Here is a 24522-nt window from a genome sequence, read left to right on the forward strand (position 1 = left end):
GCTGAGATCTTTCTGGTTGGGCAAGGACGTCTGTGTGTTTTCAGCATTCTGGGAAGTTTCCATTGAGGATGGAGGAGTTGATGATGGTGTTAAGGTTAGTGCTGATCAATGTGCTTCTCAAGATGTACATGTGGTGAGGGCAGGGTCTGCAGTGAACCCTGAGTGGGTGGTCTGTATCATTCTGGCAGTGTCATCTGTGGTAAGAGGGCTCCGGAATGTGGGTGCTCCTTTTTGTGAGCTGGTTTGCGGTATTGATGTCTTTCACAGTAGGTTAGGATTTAAAGTTGGTGTTGATCTCGAAGTATTTTATTGGAAAAAGTCAGAAATGTTGTTGCAGATAACCTGTGAGGGGATGATGGTACTGGAGCACAGCTGTTGGATTGATGAATACTTTGACGTGGTTGATGAGCTCTTTGCCAGTGTTGGACGAGGATTCTAGCATGAGTAAACCTGGGCATAGTACTACACTTCGCTGACGGAGCATGCAAAGTTTGTACTACTACGCACTACGCAAAATGCACGTAGCAAAAACTGTGCTACAACACGTAGCGTAGCAGCATTAACAACAATGCCCTCATATGCTAAAGCAATTTTACATGCTAAAAAGCATAACCAATTCACAAAAGTGAACTATGGATGTAAAGGTTAGGCAATGAGAGAGGTGATGATTTTGGGGTCCCCCCTAACCTAGGGTGAGGACCAAGCAGATACCTTGAACACAAAAGAACATATCATGCTGGTCAACAATTCAGTGGTGGTCCCTTCCTCCTAGGACCACCCCAAGCACAGTTATGGCCAAAAATACAGTCCCAACCGAAGGCCCTGCAAAGCATTATGAGACAAGATTAGCAGTGGGCAGTGAATATTATAGTGTCCAATATCAAAATAATTCTACAAAGAGCTGCAGTTCAACTAGTCGTTACTAGATGTCCCTCACGAGTCAAATGCAATAGCATTGAAACCCTTTCATGAAGCTTTTGCATTTGACTTGTGTCGACTCGAAAAATAGCACTAGTCAAAATGAGAGCGTGAAGGAGTGAGTGAGAGCAGAGAGTAAGAGAGGAGGAGTGCAGCAAGGCAGGACCTCACGGCTGCTGGCTGGATTTGAGAGGGCCTTAGACTGGTCAGAGGGCCAGCCCAAGGTAAGTGGGGGCTAGGGCCTAGGCACCTGTCTCAAAAGGATCGTACAGTGGCTGCCAATAAGTAGGCCTAGGGGAGGAGCATGGGGAGGGGCTAGGGAGGGGTGGGAAACCGCAGTGAGAGAAGGTGGTAGAACAGGTAAAGAGTGGGATGAGGTGAGAAAAGTGTGGCAGGAGGGGTGAGACCTTGAAGCGAGGGGAGAAGTGGGGGAGACAACAGGAACAAATGCAGAAAAGGCAGAAAAAACAACGAGTCAAGGCAAAAAATCAGGCACAAAAAAACTTGGAAAGAACACAGAAGACTAGGCTGAGCCATGATATGGGCACAAAAGACAAAAGGCACACAAGACAAACGGGCACCAAAGCAGAAAAAGCACAAAAGAGCACAAGAGCTAAAGAACAAAAGACAACAGGGCATAGAAAACAAATTTCAGAGACGCCAAGCACAATAAAGAAGAAAAGACAGAGTACAAAGCACAAGTCCAAGCGAAAGTGTGAAGGAGTTGGTGGGAGCAGATTGGGAGCAGATGGAGAGGGAGAGAGGAGGAGCGCAGTGAGGTGAGGCCTCGTGGCAGAGAGTCGGGTCTGAGAAGGGCCTTAGACTGGTCGGATGCCCAGTCCAAAGTGAGTGTGATCTGGGGCCCAGGCATCTAGAAGTAAAAACAATGGGTGGGCGTAACTCACGTAAAGCTGTGTAGCTTAATCTTAATGAATTTCCTCGGAATTCTGCAAGATCATGCAGAATTCCACAACAGGAGTAATTCTGGACTTAGTACTATTTCTTATGTCCATACTGGATGTGAGGCAAGAAATATGCTGAATGCAACAGAACATGAACAGTGAGCGCGAGCAGCCGCTCACCAAATGTGCTTTAAGATTCGGATTTTACCCTAACTTAATCCATGTTTTACCACTATTTTACTAACACAAAATGGATGTGAAGAAGCATTTTGTGCGTGGAATTCACTGAATGAAGAAGAATGTAAGTAGCGAGCGCAATCACCCACTCATGCTCAATAAATGTGCTCTCATGGCAGGATTTATCCTCCAAATTAGGCGAGCTGGTGTACAGAAATTACTCCAATTACTCCGGCGTAATTAAAGTTGCGTGACGGGCCTAGAAAACACGAAGAAATGGACGTAGGTAGATAAAAATAGACAGCTTCCTCATCATTATATAAACATTATTTTAAATAAAATAAATTAAAACAATGAAATAAAGAAACAACTAAAAATTATTAACCCAGTTGAATAAAAAGCTTTTAGAATTTTTAGGTTCTGCTCACTCCTGTCTGTCTGTTCTGTCACTTATCCTTCTATTCACCTTCCCTGTTGCTCCAACCATCACCAGCCCAGCTCACAAGGAAGCACGGATGCAAAGGGCTGAACGTTCAATGCCCCCAAACCTCCTTTCCAGATTTGGGGGTTTCCCCAGAAGTAGACAGTGTCTGACTGAAGATACCTGCTTGTTGATTGACTCTTGAAGCTCTGCCGCCTCCTCTCATGCATGACCCAGTAGAGGCGTTGAGGTTATATTGTTTAGGGGTGCACTCCAGTATTTGAATTTTGAGAAATGGGTGCTACAGCTAGCGAGAGTGGTCAGTTAAAAGTTAATAACAAGCTCAGAGGCTTGGAGTAGCTGTGCACTGTTCACTGGTGGTGGCTCCTATGCTGAAGATAATCACAGACAATTGGTGGAAAACGGTTTTTGGTCCTTTTTGTTATATCGCGCTCAGTAAGGTAAGGTTGTTGATACATAACGCTAATTCTTACGTACCGGTGAATCGTTTTTGGTTTGTATTTTGAGTTGGCAGTGTGTTTGGAACTAGTTTGTTTATCTATTTTGTTACAGATTGAACCGCATCTGATAATTCTGAGGTAAGGCGGTTAATGTCTCATAGGGCTAAAACCCGACAGCTGTGTATGAGCTACACGGAGAGTGATCTTATTCATTTATTCATTTATTCTCTTGCAGTTAGTGAAATACATAGATTGGCACACCCCAGTAGGAGTAGTACAACTTCAGGTATGCAAACAGGTTTAAATATCACACACAAACACCATGGGTGAAGGATTTCAGCATTTTACACATAAAATGAATTACTATCAAAGATCAGCATGAGATCTATACAATAATAGAATTAACAATTGCATTCTTGAGTTCCCTTGGACTTCGATGAGAGTATATTCATTCATGTTCAATTTTGATTTTCAGATGTTGCCCCTGAAGAAGGAACAGTTCTTAGTTCTGAAATGCATTGGGCATTCATAATGAATATTGTATAATTATGTACAACTGACATTGTATCTTTAATTTGTGTTAATCATGTATACTTTGTTTACTCACTTAACAAATTGTGATTGTATATATATATAAAAAATTGAAAATGCATGTGATGAATATTTTCAAAATGAAGAATTTAAATGCAACAGCAAAATTATGGATACATTAATTTATGTTTGAACAACATAAGGGTTATATTGTGGAGTTTACCAAGCCGGTAGAGGTGTTGGCATTTCTATTATTCATTAATTCCTTCCCTTGATGCTGTAGTGTAGAAGAGAGACACGGGCACTGTGATTGGCTGGCACTATCAATGAATCATTCTGCATCACACTCTGGGATATCCAAATGGTTGTGAATCACCAAGTGATAGACCTGGAGGTGAGTTATCACCACACACTCACTACACCCAATTAGCGCTGGCCAATCCTTCAGCTGTCATAGCATACTACATTCGGATCTTTCATGATATTAGTTTTCATAACTTAATTGTTCCTCTTGTATTTCTTCCTCTTACCTGAACATTCCACTCCAGCATCACTTCTGACGTGACAGGCATTATGTCCCCACGCATCATGAGGACAGTCGAAGAAGGACGCCTCTGCTCCTGTGCTTAGAATCCGACTCAACCACACCGGGTGCCATCCTGCTCCAAACACTCCATTGTCACTTAGTGCTCTTAAAGCTGATCCGCATCCAAGATGTCTACAGACCATGGCAGCGTCCCTCTTATCCCAGTGAGAATCGCAGACCGTCCCCCATCGCTTCTCATGCCTGACCTCTACCCTCCCGTTGCAGTCGTCACCAGCATTGACCAAGCGGATCTTATCGACAACACCTGTTGATAATGGGAGAGAAGGGATCAGATATTGAGTACATTGACCACCTCTTGAAGGGAAACATTCAAAGGTCAGTAAAGAGATACAATATCTCCTCGACACCACCTGTGACCAGTGGAGAGAAGGGATCAGATATTGAGTACATTGACCACTCTAGAAGGGAGACAATCAAAGGTCAGTAAAGAGATACAATATCTCATCGACACCACCTGTGACCAGTGGAGAGACGGGAACAGATATTGAGTACATTGACCACTCTAGAAGGGAGACAATGAAAGGTCAGTAAAGAGATACAATATCTCATCGACACCACCTGTGACCAGTGGAGAGAAGGAATCAGATATTGAGTACATTGACCACTTCTAGAAGGGAGACAATCAAAGGTCAGTAAAGAGATACAATATCTCATCGACACCACCTGTGACCAGTGGAGAGAAGGGATCAGATATTGAGGACATTGACCACTTCTAGAAGGGAGACAATAAAAGGTCAGTAAAGAGATCCAACATCAGCAGTCAGTAGGGTTAACTGCTTCTCCTCCCTGAGATCACAGATGGACAAACAGATCTGAGAAGCTGAGCATTGTCCTGCTGTAAATCCTGAATTTATATATCTGATAAGATCTAAAAATAGTCTGTGAATTAAATTCACCATTTAGAGATTCTGGCATATTAGCAGAAGCTCAACATTAAATACATAAGTATTTTAAATGTGTAGAAATAAGCTGTTGTTAATTCATGATACAACATGAGTTACTGGTCTTAAACAATCATGTGCATCTGTAAAATAAAATCAGTTTCCTTGGAGCTTTTTGGATGGATAACTTTAAGAATATTGGAGTCTTTCCTAGAATAATATTAAAATATTATCAGACTATAGAATTCAGCAGTCTATAATTCCCACACTGGTGTCCTGGTTTAGACTATGGCAAGTGGAGTAAAGGCAGCCAGGGTGGTATGCACTGGAGTAAAGGTGGTCAGGGTGGTCTGCGCTGGAGTAAAAGCCGCCAGGGTGGTATGAGCTGAAGTAAAGGCGGTCAGGGTGGTATGTCCAGCAATACTTCACCCACCTAATTTAAAGCTCACTGTCGGCCCTAAGACCAATCTATGGGTTTATAAGAACCACCATCACAGCGCATTATACAAAGTCATTTAGAGTCGGAGTTTCTCCCACAGTGTAGGTGTATTACATGTTATTTTATATTTTTATTTTAACCGTCCCTCACTGCCAGGATATTTATGCATTTTACAGACAGGAAATGAAGCCATCTGACCACCCATTCCATAAAGGGTGCATGGTGGAAGGGCTTACTTCTGACGTCTCATGCTTTCTCTAGTCATCGGAGAAAGGTTTACACTGATGGAGTACATTTTGCTCTATTAGTGCAACCCTGGTGGTCCACTAGACTCTTAATTGGGTGAGCTGACTATGCATTTGGCAGCCAACATTTGTTACTGTTGCCCTTATTAATTCCTTTGTTTATAGCACTTATATAATGCTTCATCCCATACATTCTCTAACGTTCTCTGTTGTTTACTATTACTTAGTTTATTGGTACTAAACCTATTCACCACAGAACCTGAGAAGATGAGTTCCAAGTTCTGAGCGCATGTTGTGCAGGACACAGCAGATGTCAGTGGCGAGCATTAATCCATTACTTATTGCTTCCACTTAAAGGTAACACTCACTATGAGTCTGCAAAGTTAGAAAATTACAATTAGCCCTCGGGCAAGCACTTACAAGAGGGCCATAAACATTAAACTGGGTTGAGCTGAGGTTTCACAAACGTGCCTCACTGGACCCAGTACAGGTAGTGAGTCTATTACACGGTGAGGTCACACAACCGCACCCTATAATAAACCACTTTACTTGCAGTGCAGAGTAAAAAAAGGTCACAATGGTCAAGTAATCCATTAAGGCCCTGCTTTATATGTCAGTGGACATGTTACTCCATCAGAATGGTGTCGGATATCCCGTCCGCCAAAATATAAATCCAATGGAATATAATGGAATTTATATGTCGGTGAATGGAATATCTCTCACAATTCTGACGGAGTAATCCATCCCCCAAAATATAAATGACACCCTTAATGTACCCTGGTGATGCTATGCTGGAGGCACCTCGAACCTTCTGTGCAAGAACAAGCCATACCTTCTAAGACTACAGGATTCTCCTGAGTTCCTAATACAACAAGGAGAGCTGCTTTATGAAAAGGCAGATCAACAAGCTAGCCAGTCCCTTTTAGCTCTCCTGGGACACTGCAGTCCAATGTGCCATTTGTTTTGTAAGCATCAGGCCCTGATGTGGCACTTTGAATCAGCTGCTCGAAGCGGGTAAATTATTCTTGCTCTCCATCCTTCTGTTGTGCCACTAGTGGGCTGGTTCCTTATCAGGAGTGGGTGTTTCTACTGCACTTATAGGGCACCCGCATGCTTCCTTCAAAGATTGCATGGGTTACTAAGTCTGCGCAATCAAGATGGCTCCTGTCTTGCAGGCATTTGCTTGTTTGCCGGTGTGGAAGCCAGCTGCTGCGGTCCTTTGTACCCTGTCTCAACTCAACTTCTCCCAACATGGCTCCTTCATTTGTGAGAGAGAGCGGCACGGGACATGCAATCATGGGATATTCGAACTGGGGGTCTCTAGTTGGCAAAGGCTTGCACCTTTGACCAAATAGTGGCCCTTGCTTCTAGTCAGGGAAAGGGGATTACACTCCCAGATAACCCCTGCTCACCCCCTTGGTAGCCTGGCACGAGCAGACAGGCTTATCTCAGAGGCAGTATGTAAAGCATTTGTGAACACATACAGTAATACAGTGAAAACACTACAGATCGACAACACACAGGTTTTATAAAAAAAAGTATTCTTTATATAGACTTAACACAAGACCACAAACGACAAAAATCCACAATACTGTAATCAAATATAATACTTCAAGATGGTAGAGATAGTTCAAAAATAGGTTATTCACTTAAAAGCAGTCTTTAGCAACAGATAAACCCAACTGGAGTTATCACGACGGAAAGGTCAAAGAAATCCCAAACTACGGCGCCGACAGAGTGGTGGGCGGCATTGGGACCGGAGTCAAAATAGACCAACACAAAACCGTACCTTCGAAGAGCGAAAACAAAGACAGCTCACGGCGTCGGGGAGATGCGGTGTTGTTGGAGCTGTGCGGCATCGTTTCCTTGCTTCGGGGGGCGATGCGTCGGGTCCTCGATGCTTGCACAAAGCAGGGGAGGTGTTGGTTCCTTACCAGAGAGGAGGTGACGTCACAATGGCGCTGAAACCACGGTTCTGTACGATGTCACGATGTCGATGGATTCTTGACCAACCACATTGAGGATCGGCTCTGCGATGATGTCAGCTATGGAATTGATGTGGTACAGCAGCTGGTGTCGGGCCTACGTCGCAAGGCTTATGGCAGGTTACGATGTCGCTCCCTGGCGTCGATGTGGCAAGACGGCGGGCGTTGGGTCTATGTTGTAAGTCAGAGCAGCACTCACGGCTTCGATGCAGAGTACGGCGTCGCTCGCCAGCGTCCGTGTTGCAATTTCCTTCTGTAGCAGCTAGAACAGAAAGTTCCAGATGCAGGCAAACAGAAGGGGTGAAGTCTTTTGTATCCCTGAGACTTCAGACAGGAGGCAAGCTCAAATTCAAGCCCTTGAAGAAATATTCTGTAAGATGATGAAAGTTCCTTAAAAGTTCCTTCTCCTTTCTTTGGCAATAACAAACCACTGCAGGCCAACCCAGCAAACAGCACACTGGCAGAGGGGCAGTCCAAACTCTTGCAGCTTCCTTGGTTCTTCTCCTTGGCAAAGGTTTGTCTTGATTTCCCAGAAGTGATCTAAAGTCCTGAGGTCTGGGCCCCAATATTTATACCAGTAAATACTTTGTCCTCTGGAGGCAGAGGGTCCTGTACCTAGTCCAAACCAGTTCTGGGTGCATTCTGCCAGTGTACACCTTCTTCCTTTGTTAGTGTGGGCCAGGGTCCTTAGACACACCACAGGAGGTGGAGCCAGCATTGTGGAAGGTAGACACAGTTCTATTCAAGCCCAGGTGCTACTCCTCCCACCACTCTAGATGCAGATAGGTCTATTCTGCCTTGTGCTGATTCACCCTGTTTCCTGGAGCCTTCCCAGTCCCTGTCACTCACAAACCACACATGCAATACACAACCTAGCAGGCAGGCTTGGATGGTTAGGCAAGAAAATACCTACTTTCTAAAAGTGATATTTTCAAACACAGAATGTTAAAACCAACTTCACTAAAAGATGCATTTTATAATTCTGAGTTCAGGCATACTAAACTCGAATTCCTACCATATTCCCTGAGTCAGTTAGGGTTATAAGGTGTTGTAATCAAACTGCCCATTCCGGTCTATGGGGACAGTGATAGTGAAAAACTAAATGGTCTGTAATTTACTATCAGGACATGCTATGCACATCAGGGCTTGTCCTACCTTTCACATACAATGCACCCTGCCCGAGGGCCTATCTTAGGGGTGTCTCATATGTAGGCAAGGGAAGGTTTTGGGACTGGTAAGTGGGTGCACTTACCAAGTTGACATGGCAGTACTAGACTGCACACAGGCTCTGTAATGGCAGGACTGAAACACACTTTACAAGCTGCTTCTGTTGATGGCACAATCAGTGCTACAAGCCCACTTGCAACATTTGATCTACAGGCCCTGGGCCCACATGGTGCACTGTACTAGGGTCTGACAAGTAAATCAAATAAGCCAATCATGGAGTCACTAATACATTCCATGATTTTAACATAGGGAGCACTTGCACGGTGGCACCAAATAGCAGTGGCACAGTGCCCAAAGCGTCTAACCAGCAAAAACTTATAAACACAACAAAGAAAATGGAAGGGAGACTCACGCAAATGATACCAGGTCTAACATGAGGTAACCTTCCCCCACACAGGATGATCACTCAGGCTCTGGGGCTGTCATGTGCCCGAGTTAGGCCTGGAAGGTAATAGTGTCAATTTACATGTACATGGTTCTTTCCTAAAGTTGCCTTCCGTTTGTCACATCGACCTTTGACACACATTTGCATTTACAATGCTTGGGTAAGAAACACTGACCTTGCTGACACAAAAGCACTTTGTGAGAACACTATCACACAGCCTTTGCATTAGGTGCAAGGCCCTCTCATGCGTGATACAAATGTGTTTGTTATTTACTTCCATATGGCAACGCAGCTATCTGTAGAACACAAATAATGGTTACCCGATCACAATCGCAGCCCGAGGCAAGGATGACATTTTCTATATATAGCCTTTTGTTTACTAACATAATGAGAGGAGACACTTCTGCTGACTTTGAGGGGTCCCTGCATGCTGAAGTTTTCAACTAGCAGCTGACAGACACCTACCTGAGGGGTGTTCAGTTTGTGACCAAGATGGACTCCAACATTCTTACCCACCAGGGAAAGGGGGTTACTTGGCAGACCAGATATTCATACCCTGGTCACCTTGTTTAGGGTTTTCATCCTAGACGTACACTAGATTGTTATAATGCTATATTTGCATGCATATATAAGCTGTCTCCAAAAGGTAGTGGATGTCTTTGTTTTATTCACTGCTTTGACACTCATCATAGCCTTTGTCTGCTTCTGTCTATCAATTATTACAGCCCATATTTTCTGTACAAGAATCACATAAGTTCAATAAATCTTAAAAAACATCCTTCAAGTATTCTTTGTATATTTCTCTGAGCCAAAGAGAGAATGAGTGACTCAACAAAAAGTTCTAGGTCTGTAACCACGGTTCCTGAGGGAAACGGGTTGTCATCTGCAGTAGTTGCCAGAACTGTTCTCTGCCTGTCTAGATTCGGAGGGTTTAATGGTGGCACTGTGAGATGAACCAAGGGACAACATATCCAGCGGGAGTGCATGGAATCGGTCTGGCCCCGTACTAAGTTTATGTCGTCCCCCAAAGCGCAATTCCTACTGATCAGTGGAAACTACACAACAGGGCTGCCAGGACTGTGGTAATAAGTAGCTCACCCAATCTGGGGCAAAAATGAATGATAGGCGCAACATTCTGCTTGTAGATGGAGGGTATCCCTGGGCACTGGTCTTCCACGTGGGGGAACCTTTAATTCACTATGATGTGCCTGGCTTCTACTGGTTCCCAATGATACTGTCCCTCCTCGTGGGAATACTTTGAGGTGAGAGGTGTGGATCATTGACAGCTCTTCGCGGGCTGGTCTCCTTGGATACTACCCCTCTCCCCATAGCTGTACTTAATTCACGTCTAGATGTGGGGCACGGTTTTGCAGCCTAGCAGTCTGGCACAAGTGCCATTAATATAACAAGAGATATTGGGCCCTCTTGGGCCTTTCCTTATCAGATTTATTTGCACTTTGTTACTGGTGAGGTGCTCCAGCCAGTATATTATCAATTTAGGATCTCTACTTTGTTGCTGATAACTTAGCTGAGCTCATTTTAAACTCCTCTTCTTTGTTGAGCGAGAGCATAAGGGACCTGCCCTCCTATGCTACGTCATAGTGGCTCTTTGGCTCGGGGTCTTCAAGTCCACAGGTCTCTAGGAATAATGCGCTGCCTTCATGAACTCCCCAGCTTCAGAGGCCTTCTGGCCTGTTACACGGTTCCTATGTGTCTAATTAGACTGTGTATGTTGGACAACAAATCTTCATAATGCATGGACTGGGTCTTACTACAATATCAGTAATAGTTGGTCTGTTTGCCTCACAGTACTACATCTAAACTTCTAACCTGACAGAGTTGTAGATGCTGACAGTAACCTTGAACATGACTCTAAATTCCCAAGGAATGTGTGGAAACATATCTATCATTTCATTTGTCACTTTTGCATGCCCCAAACATTCACAAACAAAGGATATAATATTGCATTTTAAAAGGTATATTGAAAAGCTCTAATCATTGTAAATAAGATATGAACTGCGATTATCAGAAACATGAGACGCATCATGGTAATAAGCATTATTAGAATGGTAAAAAGCACAAACAATTCAATCATATTCATAGTTCATAACGTCACTAAGATTACTAACATTACTCGTATCTATTGCTAATATCGCTATGCTAAGGAGAGAAAGTCAGAAGTACCACTCTGCCAGGCCTATTGGGATGACCCAACCCCATACCTTAATATTGTATGCCAGGAAGCCGGTCCTAGTGCATTAACAAATGCCCTCCCACCTGTGTGTGTAGGACTACACAGCCATCTTCTTTCTCAGCATTAAGGTCGGGGACAGCAAAGCTCTATCTTGGTCACAACTCACAACGATGTTCCATGATGACTCCAGCAGGACGTGATCCTCTCAATGACTTTGGAATGGATGCTGTTTAAATATAACACAGCAACCTCATCACTCTGTGCCAAAGTTGCAGTATTGCATCTAATTTTGTCTGGGGAGAAATGTTTGTCCCCAAGGAACAAAACAAATGAGACACATTGTTCTCAATTGCTGACCCTGGAGCCAAATGTGCAGATATGGGGCTACAATGCCTATCAGAACTAAACGTGCACATAGGCTAATCTTGCAGCAGAACAATATGTGCAAATCACTATTAGAAAATGATTCTAAGTAAAACAACGAGAAACTAAAATGGAGCCTAAAATAAATTACACATTGATACAGTGACTGTTGTGAGTGTGCCTCTCTCATGGGTCGGATATCATGAAAAAAGCACGGGAAAACATGGTATAAGAGGTGATGTGACATAGTATGCAAGTGTGAGCAACAGTTAACCAAAAAGGGGCCAAAGAAAGACGCACAAATCAGCGGCAGTAGGTAGTACATATAAATGATAGAAATGGTCTTAATGCAATCAGTGACAAGAACGGCTGGTTGTGTGGTTCAACACAGTCGTTGCTTCATGATAAAAAACTTTTTCAAACTTACGCTGGTGTCGACCACTGTACTTAAATAATGCATAAAACTTGTAGTAACATTGTGATATCCCCACCTCGTTTTCCCAGGACTGTGATCAGAACCTAGATAGTGTCAAGGAATGACAGTGCTGGGGTGGGACTAGTATAATGGAACATGAAAAAGGCAATAGTTGCAAGTTATAAGCCAAGAGAGATGCGAGGATTCAGGGACCTTTAAATGATTCACTTCTATTTTGATGGAAGAGAACAAGGCCATCTGTTGGGCGTGGCCCTTTCTGAATCCCCAAACTTTCTGCCTTTACCGTCATGTTTTCTGAACTTGGTTTGGTTGTCATTTAGGCCTCTTCACTTTACCACTGATAAAAAAAGTCTCTCCTTTTAAGATGGTGGAATTGGCTTATGTCTATTTGGCACATTCAATGTATTTGTACATCCCTAGTAAAGTGGTACTACATGTACCCAGGGCCTGTAAATTAAATGCAGCTAATGGTCAGAAGCACGGATTGTGCAACCCACTTAGGTAGCTTTACAAACATATCTCAGGCCTGCCATTGCAGCCTGTGTGTGCAGTTTTAAACTGCCATCGCAATCTGGCAACACAAACCTTTTCTCAATCAGAATGCAGGAAGGGAAGCGCCTTCGTGCCGGTGGGCGCACTGTTAACTGCACCACTGGGTATTAATCCTTTAGTAAAAAGGGACAATCTTGTCATAATTTTTCTTCTTGAATAAGACGTTGTTTTATTCCTGAAATGCATTTAACCATCATGAACATCACAACGTATTCCTTTCATAAACTCGAAGTCCATGATTTAGCAGTAAACCCAATGCATTTCGGGTCATGGAAGGACCCTTCTTCAGGGATCATATCCTGCGTTTCTAAAAGAAATGAAACAGGGGGCCATTCAGTGGCGTATATTACTTTACGTGTATAAGGTGAATCATGCCAAACGGCGTCGGGTGAGAAAAAGAAATGGTGCTCAGTGATCGTATCGATAACCCATGTTATGATATACATGATGAAAATCGATAGTAACCCAAGGAACGAAAGAATGAAAGAATAAAGTGACTACAAACGAATGTAGATTATAGTGACGGTGACCGGGTGAAAAAAGAAATGGTGCTCAGTAATCGTATCGAAAATAAAACTGAACGGTAGTAACCCATCATGTTGTGATATACATGATGAAAATCGATAGTAACCCAAGGAACGGAAGAATAAAGTAACTACAAACTAATGTAAATTATAGTGACGGTGACCACGCTAATGAATTCAGCGATTGCATGCTCAGTAATAATAAAAAAAGTGCTGACATTAAAATGAAGTGCTGTCATGCGCTAACAAGTTAAAGGTCCGTAATATCTAGACACAACGCTTTTACCTGGACCTTCAACCGTTCCCACCGGATGCAGTGGAACAAAATATATTGTGTCGTCATTACGTGAAGAGATTTTTAATGTTCAACGTGACGACCATGACCGAAATAAACATAACGATGTGGATGTATTACTGAACGATGAGCAATCATTATAAATAAAGTTAGACGAACGTGATGATTAAAGACCTGAAGTCAAAAGGTGCTAGCGTGTAGGTGCTAATAACTGAATGATAATACACGATGCATGAAAAAAAATTCACATACGTGCACAAGAAACATATGTCAATAACAAAACAAATCTCAATAATAAAATAAATTAAATGTTGTGAAAAAGCGTGTATGTTATAGAAAACATTGGAGTTCAATTATGTCATTCATCCCTTGAGGCTGTAAGGAATGTCATTTTTTTATCCAAAAGAATTCCGATCTTGCTATAGCTTTTGAAGGATCAATGTCATGTCTCATCTTCAAGACATCTAAGATGGTAAAACGGAGTTGCGTGATGTTGTGTCTTGCTTCAAACAAGTGTGCTGAAACTGTCGATTTCATATTACAATTCCGGATATTGCTTTTGTGTTCTCCTATGCGAGTTTTAACTTTTCATTCAGTTTTGCTAACATAGATTTTGCCACAGGGTATTTCAGCGTATAAACAACGTTGGTTGTGTCACATGTACTAGAATGTTTCAATTCTATGGTATGACCTTGCGTGGGGTGGATAAACTTGTTCCCAACAATGACATTGTTGCAGTGTACACAGTTCAAACACTTTTGCATGCCTTTAAATTCTTTAGCTGTTGCAGTTTGTCGTTGCTTAAGAAGTTGAAAATCTGGTTCAGTGTATATGATAGACCAATGCCTCATGATGATAGATTTTATTAGGTTGGATTGTGTAGAGAATTTCAAAACATAAACTATGGTGTCCGACTGTTTCGGGACTGTTCATTTAAGCAACGATGTTCTCTCAATTGCGTCAACTCTCTTGGTAGCTTCATCAAGTATATCTGCCGGATATCCTCTTTGTTTAAATTTCTCACTGAAGTTGTTTATAATCAACTTAGATTCAACTGGATCTGAAGTAATACGTTTTAGTCTGATAAATTTAGAATGCGGTAAGTGGTGTTTTAAGGATTTCTGATGAAAGCTTCGGTAATGTAAAGCATTATTTCTATCAGTTATTTTAGTGTACACACTTGTTTTGATGTTGCCCATCACAATTTGAATTAGCATATCTAAAAAGGCAATGTTGTCTTTCTCTATTTGATAGGTGAATTTTACTCTGTCGTGAATCTGGTTCAGATCAGAAATGTTCTTTTCAAGGATTGTTCTGTCGCCTTTCCAAATGACTAAAATGTAATCGATATAACGTTTAAATACCACCAGATGTTCAGTCCATGATTCATTGTGAAGAATATGATCAAATTCCAATTTGGTCATAAAGATATTAGCATATGATGGTGCACAAGCAAATCCCATTGAAGTTCCGGCATTCTGAGCTTAAAATGTACCATTGCACTCAAAATATAGCAATGCAAAGTGAAGAAGCTCAAGGAGAAAAACTCTTTCAACTCTCGGTGTCTCATGATTTAATAAGGCCTATTCCATGGCTTCTATAAAATCTTTGTGGAAGGGTGCTTGTATTGGCATTATGCTGCCTGAAGTAGATATGGCACTTCTCTGCCCTCTCTCTTTCACACAACGCCGCACAGCAGGTTGCCTTGGTACACTGGGTTGCATGAATGGTAGTATATATGGCCTCGAATGTCAACTGAGATTATCTAATCTCCCATAAGCCACACTTAGCTCAGTGTTGGCATGAAAGTCTGACAAGTCAAAGTGTAGTTGCCAAGTGGTATTTACAAGGTGCAACACCTTCAACCTGTTCTGGATTTTTAATAAAGAGCAAGGTGTGGGCTGAGTTTTGGAGTTTCACCAGTAGAAACAAAAATTAAAGCCTGCATCAGGCTGAACTGCCAGTCCCGGTTGAAGGTGTATTGGGGCTCTCACCTCAAAGCACATTGCAATTATGGTGTGATGACCACATTCATAAATGTAATTTATTAAACTAAAATGTCAGCATTCCTTATTCTGTGAATACAATTGTCATTTTTGGTTTATAAACAATACACGTACCCCGGCACTCATATGTAATATTCTTATATAATAAGAAATACGGTATTATGCAAAGGATTTCATTGTCATCTCGTAATAATTCAACACAGAGGGGTTTTTATGCAAAAAAGTATAAATATTTTTAATTTCATCAAAAAAGTTTTTGTATGTGATTCTGAACAAGACGTTTTGATAACATATTATTCCAAAGACAGAAACCCAATGGGACACCTTTACATATTTAATACATTGGTATGTTGGAATTCATTTGTAGTTGGTGACATTGGTTCCGTAATCTTGGTCTCAAGCGCGCTACAGCCGACACGTGTTTCGTCACGACAGTGACTTTTTCAAGGCTTTTTCAAATACGAAATTCAAATCTTAAATGTCATATGGTCATCACCAGATTCTCAAAGATTAAATGTTTGGATCCATATCAATATTACCCAAGGTCTTCTAATTTATCAAAGCAGGGCTTAATGATAGTGAGACCTTGGAAGTGGCACAGCCTTCTCTGAAGCGATCCTAGGAACGTGTTTTTATCAGACTCTAAATAAATGCGTGGAAACTGATATTGATCATTCTCCTGGCTATGTCGTGGTTATTTCGAAAACGAACTTCATCCCCAAGAAACCTCGCGTCTAGATGAGCCCACTCCTCAAAAGGTCATCATTTTAAGATAGTTGTGATGGGGATATCCAAAACTAAATGGGTCCCAATTTTGGGCTGTGATATGCCCCTGATGAGATTTCTCCAAACTGCAGAGTAAATAGCAGCGTTCCCTCGAACCAGCTACCAGGTGTATATGCACCCAAGGTAGTAGGGTGCATTTGTAACCCTTAGTGGCACCATTTCTATAAATGTTTCTGTTATAAAAATAAGAAAGTTTTTCACATTACCTTGTCTGATGATGTACTGATTACTGAAGTGCGACACAATCAAACACTACTACCGCTTTTACAATTTTTGGTTTATACACTAGTTCTATTTACACATTTTTTATAGCGCACTGTTACCTGGAGGTGTCCTGGCATTGATTGGCAGTAGTGTGTATGGGCAGAGGGATTAGTGTGTGAAGAGCCACGTCTTCAACGCTCTCCTAAAGGAAAGGAGGTCCGGCATTTGTCTAAGGTTCAGCGGCAGTGCGTTCCATGCCTTTGCTGCACCCAGGGAAAAGCTCCTGCCCCCCCAGCGAGCTTTCCTGACTCTGGGGACAACTACCAGTCCCTGCTCAGCTGACCTCAGCGATCTTGTCGGTCTGTGCCATTGGAAAAGTCGGGTCATGCAGTGGGGCCCTAGGCCATTCAGAGCCTTAAAGGTTACGCATAGAGATTTAAAAGTAATTCTTTTACGAACTGGTAGCCAGTGTAGCTTCACCAGGTCCCATGATACCGAGGCAAATTTAGGTGTACCTGTGATCAGTTGGGCTGCTGCGTTCTGCAGAATTTGGAGTTTATTAAGAAGCCCCTGTTGGGCATTCAGCAATAGGCTGTTACAGTAGTCCAGTCGGGACATCACCAATCCTGTTACCACTGTCTTTTTGTGCTCGTCGGCAAGAAACGGCAGGACTTTCCGGATGGTTTTTAGTACATAGTGGGTTGCTGAGGTAAGCGCATTTATTTGAGGCCTGAAGGACAGTGAGTCGTCCATCAGTGCACCCAGGTTTTTAACCTTCGGGACCGGAGATGGGGGGGTACCAATTTCCTCCGGCCACCAACGTGGGGACCAGAGGTTGTCTCTGGACCCGAACAGCAACACTTCAGTTTTAGCTGAATTCAACTTGAGGCAATTTTCTGCCATCCAGTTGATGACTTCCCGCATGCAGCCTCTGAACCTATCTGCTGTGCTGTCGGTTTCCCCCGGTAGCAGTGACACCACTATCTGAGTGTCATCTGCGTAAGATGTTAAATTTGAAGCCAAAGGATCTGATAATTGGTGCCAGGGTGGAGACGTACACATTAAAAAGAGTAGGACTCAGGGAGGACCCCTGAGGGACTCCGCAGGGGAGCACAAAAGGGTCTGATTCGAAGTCCCCCAGCGCCACCTTCTGAGTCCTGTTGGAAAGGAAGGCATGCAGGATTTTAAGCGCCTTTCCTTGAATCCCGCTGGCCCTTAGCCGGTCCACAAGTATCTTATGGTGGACCATGTCAAAGTTGATTTGCACACCTAAGTTGAGCCTGAGTTCGGTCGTTTCTGAGCCCTAGTATGCTGCACTGCACTGCTAGAGAAAGTGCTCTCTCATCCCCATAACACACATAAGGCGAACCTTGACTGTATCAGAACACTGCTCCACCTTCAAAGGTAGCGAGTCCCCTGACCCTGCACAGTGCCTACACCAGCACTCCTCCAGGCAGAACCGTGAGGTACACTCTGATCTGTTCCCTTCCTATTACTTACTATATTGCCTCACCACTACACTTCTCCCCCCAAGACACTCGGAAGCAACCCCAGCTGGCGGGCCAATGGCTTCAATGGTTCTCCACCGCCCTCTGTGGTGGGCACGTATGGGTGACTGCATAAGGATAAACAAACATACATATGTTTAAAGCCCACTGCCATAATAGTCATTTATGTTAGAACTAGTGTTACGTTATCTCCCGTCCATACGGTTCCGTTAACAAAGAGCTGCGTCCTTGTCCCTGCCGGCCTCACGGCTGCATAACACGGATTTCATAAGTCCCAGGCTCTATGCACATCTGTCCACCCGGTCCTGTTGCTGCTCGGTCCAGGATATTTTTAGGACGGTATTTCTGACATTGTTTGAAGTTCGCACTTTCTTCATGATCTAATTGTACAAGGCTCCGGCCCCCTTCCTGGTGACCCTTGAAAGCTTCCAGCACACTGTGTGTGTGGCATGAAGGACTGACACCTCCTTTCTGTCTGTCATTGAACACGCTTAGCCACAGAACCTGACATGGCGTGAGGTAACAGCCCCAGAACCGTTCTGTTCCCTCATTCCACAAACATGCCATTATGTGTCTTCTGCATTGTGTGGTTAGGTCTAGGGATGTGGGCTCCCTGCTGCACCACACTGCGCTACACACCCTGGCTAACCCTTGAAATTGAATCAAGACAAATCGGAAATCCTCCTCATTTCCAACAAAACGGAAAACCCCCAAGTCACAGAATGGCTAAAAGAAATTGATGCTCTCAACGACAATCTATCCATGGCCGACTCCATCAAATCGCTGGGAATCACCTTGGACCCCCAACTAAGCATGATTAAACACATCAAGAACACAGCAAAGAGTGCCTTCCTCAACCTGAAACTACTAAACAAGATAAAACCCAAGTCTACAAACACAGGGATCTATTATATTGGAAGATGCCTCCCCTTCTGACCCTAGAGACAAAAGAATATAGACAGCTTTAAAAAGGACATACAATGCGTCTAACTTCTCCATAAGGGCAGATACGTTTGCTAATTGTGTGGCTGAGTCCTTTCTCAGAGATTTGCTTAAGCTCTCACTATACAAGGAACAGGGTCATGACGTTACACAAACTTTCTCTGTGATAAGGATACCCTCAGATATATCTTACGACTCCCTCTCAGCAGCATCAGAATCAGTTAGAGCAATAGATCCTGCTAGGGGACACTTACAGTTAAAGTCCTGGTAAGCAGATGCCTCATAAAAGCACTACGTATGCCCCTGCCATTTACAGGGTAGAAATGTTTTGGGTCACAGTTGAAAGAACTCCTCAAAAGATCAGTGAAGTGTTAGGAGTGAGTCCAAGATAGTGCCCGTGCAGTAGTACCTTCACGGAGTACCGTGCCGATTACTACTTTAGCATATCCTGAGGGTTTGCCATCCCAGAGTGCCAGCACTGGGTGAGGGATGCTTGAGGCACCTACCCAGGACCCTGAACCCCCCCACAAAATGGAGAGGTGGCACCTGTTGTAAATTGGCTGTAATTGGATTAGCATTAGCGGAATCCATCTTGTATTTAGAGGCTATCTTGTCCATTTTGTGGAATCCATTTTGTATTTCTGGCAGCCATTTTGTTTCCCATGTGCTGCCACGTGCTCACCATGTGCTCTGTCCTTCCTCAGTGTTGACTGCTCTTGTAATCTGCCTAGAAACAAAGTATATTTAGCATCTTCCACCTTCGCACATGCCCAGTTAAGTTTTCAGCTGTCCTTGCAGCTGTTAGTAGTATGTAACTGTCAGGATGTGTTTACTAGCAGTGGCAAACTGTTAACTCCTCCTACTTGTCGACTGTGCATTTCTATATGACCTTATATGTGCATTAAACCTTCTTCTGTGCTTGTACCGCCATCTTTTTGAGCCCCTGTGTGGGTATAAAAGGACCATGCTCCTTCTGTTCAGTGTGCTACTTCATTCAATACCGAAGGGTGCTGTGTGAATGTATTTCCACCTCATGAAGTTTATTAAACTTTGTATTTTCTTTTCCAGTTTCTGTGCCAACTTCTTCCTATTGGTCTGAGGACTCTGTGCAGAGAAGGTCGAACCCCTTGCACTGGTTGGCCTAGCTGAGGTCCACTTCTACAGCACCAACCTGGCCTTCACCCAACACCCGGGCCAGCTGAGAGGTAAAATGGCGGCTGAACAGCCGTGACCGAGCTCCGGTAAGGAACGAGACAGACTCAGAGACACACAAATACACCCGGGCATACCCAAGACAAGCGAGTACTGGAAGGCGCAAAGGTGAGACGGAGGCCGAGGTGGAGGTGTGGATACCTGGAGTGAATGCTGGCTGAGCTGCGAAACACCCTCCCCGCACAAGAGCCACAGGAATACCCTCAGGAGTTGATGGCCCGCACGACATCCATGGAACTGAAAAGAAGAAACAAGCTAGCGGATTGTAACAGCTCCAAGGCAGCCATTCGTAACACAAACCTCCCCGCACAACACACGGGCCGGCCCACACACAAGATGGCGGTCAGGCAGTCTTGATGCCTAGATTCACATGCAACAAAACATTGGACCAAGCCAGCACTGATCTGAAGCCCATGCTGACTGAGCAGCATGTTGGAGGTGGGGTGGTCCCAATCAGGACCCAAAGCAAAAGGACCTGGAGGCCTGCAAGCGCATGCAGGCACAGCTAAGACCTTGATGGATGCTGGTAGGTGTGAGAGCGTTAGTGGAGTGGCCGGGGTGGGGGCATGAGGCCCAAGGAGAGATTGCTAGCCATGCCCTGCCCCTCCCCCACCCTATCTCCACATCAAAACCAGGCCACGTCACCTTGAGGCCTGCATCCCATAACACTGCAGAGACACACATTAGGAGACGAGGTCATGGGGCTTGGTGATAGCTCGACTGCAGCCGCCAACAGATGGTACAGCCCCCCCCAGAGCACCAAGGGTGACCAAACAAAATAGTAACCGGACCCCCCTCCGCTATAACCACCACCGGACACAGAGATAGACACCAGAGGATATTCAAGCACAGACGGGGAAGAGGAGGCCAATGAGTGGGGACAGTGTGACGGCTGTGGAACCGCCTTCAGGCCGGCCCCTCTCAGCAGAACAGTCCTTTGGTGGAATACCCCGGCAATAGCCCATACAGGCATTGGACACATGTGGAGACGAGAGAGGAACTGATTGAACAGGTAGCAGTCGTGCCTTGGAGGGCGCACAGACACTAAAGGGACACTCCTGTGACCAGCAACGACACCTGGTGATAACATTGGACATAATTGTCTGACCTGACCCTCAGAGGGGAGCTCTAGCCAAAAGTGAGTCTACCATATTATATACACAAGGCTGGGAAAGCCCATCGAGGTGTCACTGAAAGCACACTGGACACAACACAGAGAGCATCCCTAGCCTGCGGCTGCATAAAAGTCCAGACACCTTGTAAGTCTCAATGCGCCCATGAAAGGAAGGCGGCGGTAACAGGAACGGACCACCTGAGAGGTCACACATCCTCGCTGTGAGAAGTTGGCCCAATATATGCTGTCCACTAGTTCTAGTGGGCATCTTGTATCAGTCCAAACAACCCCTTATGGTGAATTGGTTAAAGACAACCTTTATTGAAAGCTATCCTAGTGGTAGCTATGGAGAGCAGCCTTCAGGCTAAGTCTTGAAGGAATGTTAAGCAGCTTGTTTTACCAGTCTATAATCTCTTGAATGATCAAATGAAAGGACAACCACACCAGGTATATATTCAAAATATATGTATTTAGGTTAAAACACACCCCTCTAGTCTCTTTATGAGACTGGAGTTCGAAGTACTTAATTAACAAGTTAGCAATCAACAGTAATAGCACAAATACAAGTTTGGGCCCTAGGGGCGTACCAAACCATATACCAAAAAAGTGGTATAAGAACCACGACTGGGATAGACACAAGGCCTAGAGCCTGTAGAATTGCTGGGACCCCAAGGAACCACCCAAGGTAGTGACACAGGGTACCCACGGGGACTGTATGCAGTGTGAGAACACAACCACGGATTAGCTTCTACGGGCAATGTCGCGGTTGGAATTTTAAAGATTAGGGACACTTAGAATCGAGTCAGGACCAAACCCATTTGGACTTAAGAAGTTCTAGGGCTAGCACCCACGGGAGCACCAGAGTACACAAGTTACCTCACCCAGGGAAGCCGGGTGCATAGGTGTCTTTTGGTGTTGGGTCGTGTAGTCGATTGCAATGGAAGCCTGCAAAGAACTGCTGATGCCGTGAAGAGGAGAAGTGTCCGAAGAGATCCAAGCCTGGATCTAGTATGGAAGAAACCTGAAAGCAGAGGGTACAGAGTCTGGGTCACTAGCCAGTGACCAAGGGCAGGATGGACCAATGACCACAGATGTCGGGTGCTTCAGGTGAGTTGAGGGGTTTCTTGACTCTTCAGCCACGAGGTCCAGGAGGCGTCGACGAAGTCCACTAGCCAAATTCAAGCTGTCCCACGAAGTCTGTCGAGTGCTGTGGTGTCGACGGCCAGAATGGACCCATCAATCCTTGGCAGCGGCAAGTCACTGGAATTCAGTGAATGGACTGCGGTGCACACCAGCAAGGTCTGAGGTATTCACCCAGCAAGAGTAAGTCAGGGCACGTCTGGCGCAACCAGGAAAGCCCAATTAGAAAAGGAGTTGCCTTCATGGGGAACTGCTAGCCAACGGGCTAGTGATTGCACTTGAAACTGGCCCACGGGTCACTCGTGGAGTGGAGGCCAACAATCTTCAGTGCAGAAGGTGCTCATGGCTGGGGCTACTTGAAGCCCAAAGCACAACTTCAAGGAGTTCCAGGAAGGTAGTGTTGCTGCAAAAGTTCACAGTGTCCAGGGGTCACGGTTCCACATCACCCACGGTAGCCACGGGCCTCAGCTTTGCTGTGGACTCAGGGTAGCCTCGGAGAAGTCTGGAAATCCACCTCTGGTGATGCAAAGACTTTGGCGTCCGGCGGTAGCTTCAGCAATGCAGACCGGTCAGTTGCTTCTTTGGTGCCTGCCAAGCGGGGGATTCACTCCTTGACCCCAAGGGAGATTTCTTCCGCCTTCTAGTCATGATAGAAAGTCGAAGGTCCAGAATATATGATACAGAGTTTCATTCAGTGGCGTCACTAGGAGGGTGCGGGGGGTGCGGACCGCACCGGGTGACACCATTGCATGGGGTGTCACCATCGGGGGACTGGGGCATGTTTTTGAAATGGAGCCACTAGGTGCTGTTTTGAGACCTGTGCGTGCCGGATTGCCCTGCAACGAAATGTAAACATGTTCGTGTTTTAAGAACTGAAAAATATCTCTAAAATCGGAAATCAGGAGACAGGTAACCGAAGGGTCTCAATGCTCTCTTTGCCGTGCACAGCTGTGCGCCCCTCGGCTGCCGCCAGGTGGTACCTTCTGAGCAACTGCAGGCCCGAGGGCTCCCAGGAATGCGGAACCAGAGCAGAGCCGGTGCTTGCGAACAGGAGCCCTTTGAATGGCTGAGGAGGAGGGCTGCGAGCTGGGATAAACTCCGGTGCTGCAAGTAATGCAGCGCTGCCCGCAATGAGAGAGGAGCCCGCCACCTGCCCTCAGCCCCTGTGCCCAGAGTGCGCCTGGAGGTAGGAGGCATCGGAGAGGGGAGCAGGGCACCACTGCGTGCCATGTGCTACTGGGCGGGGGAGGGGGTGTCTTGGGGCTGACAACCGTTAGAAGGATTTTACACAGTACATTCATTACAAACAGCCGGATTGTAGCAACAAGCCCTCCACAGATATCTGAGCATTTTTATACTCCGGCCTCAGATTGTAAATACATCCCTGGAGATGAGGCACATGTAGATTTTAAGGCCGTTATTCTAAAGCAAATATTGCTCGTCGTTGACCGATTTAGAAAGTAGCACCTATTAAAAAGGCGTCTTATTACCCAGTTCAGCAGCTTGAATTCTTTAACCAGAAGCCGCTCAAGTTTGGCAGTAACACCAGAGAGTGACAGTTGTTTTTTCCTCTCTCTCGTTTCAAAGTTAATTAGGCCATGTTATTTTTATTATTTTTCAGTCTGTTTTTCCGTGTCTCTGAATGTGTGAAAAATCTATTTCAAGCAGATCTGGGATCATTATAATATTTTATCATGGACATTTGGATGCAATTAAACTAACGTCACTGAGATTTGTGGTTAAGAATAAAACCATTGATAGTGGTGCCACATAAGGGGGTGCACTCGCGTTTAGCGAGACGTGAGCGGCTTGCACGTGCATTTGTCTATTTTTCTTAGCAGAAATGAAATATTTAGAAGGACGAACCACAATCACAGTGGAGGAGGAGGGGCTTCCCGAGGGGGTTCATGCAAGAATCAATGCGCAAGAAGATCACACCAACGTGGACGTTTCCTTAGCATATAAACTCTCTGGTTATTAATAATTGCACACTCCAGTGGACTGTGTTTGTTTCACTTTCTCTTTGCATTGTTTGAGTTCTCCCTGGGTCAAACACTGAGATGAGGG

The 24522-nt window shown here is 44.6% G+C and overlaps 1 protein-coding gene across 1 annotated transcript in view; it reads right to left on the reverse strand.

Annotated features, from left to right (window-relative positions):
* Positions 1-24522, reverse strand: part of LOC146839190 (CD5 antigen-like) — a 195194-nt gene that overhangs the window by 15356 nt on the left and 155316 nt on the right. The window contains exon 3 of the mRNA XM_085603208.1: positions 3941-4261. Within this exon, the coding sequence (XP_085459334.1) occupies positions 3941-4261 (321 nt within the window). The remainder of the gene's footprint in view (positions 1-3940; positions 4262-24522) is intronic.

Source organism: Triturus cristatus, chromosome 4_2 (genome assembly GCF_964204655.1).
Source record: "Triturus cristatus chromosome 4_2, aTriCri1.1, whole genome shotgun sequence".
In the NCBI taxonomy this organism is placed as follows: Eukaryota; Metazoa; Chordata; class Amphibia; order Caudata; family Salamandridae; genus Triturus; species Triturus cristatus.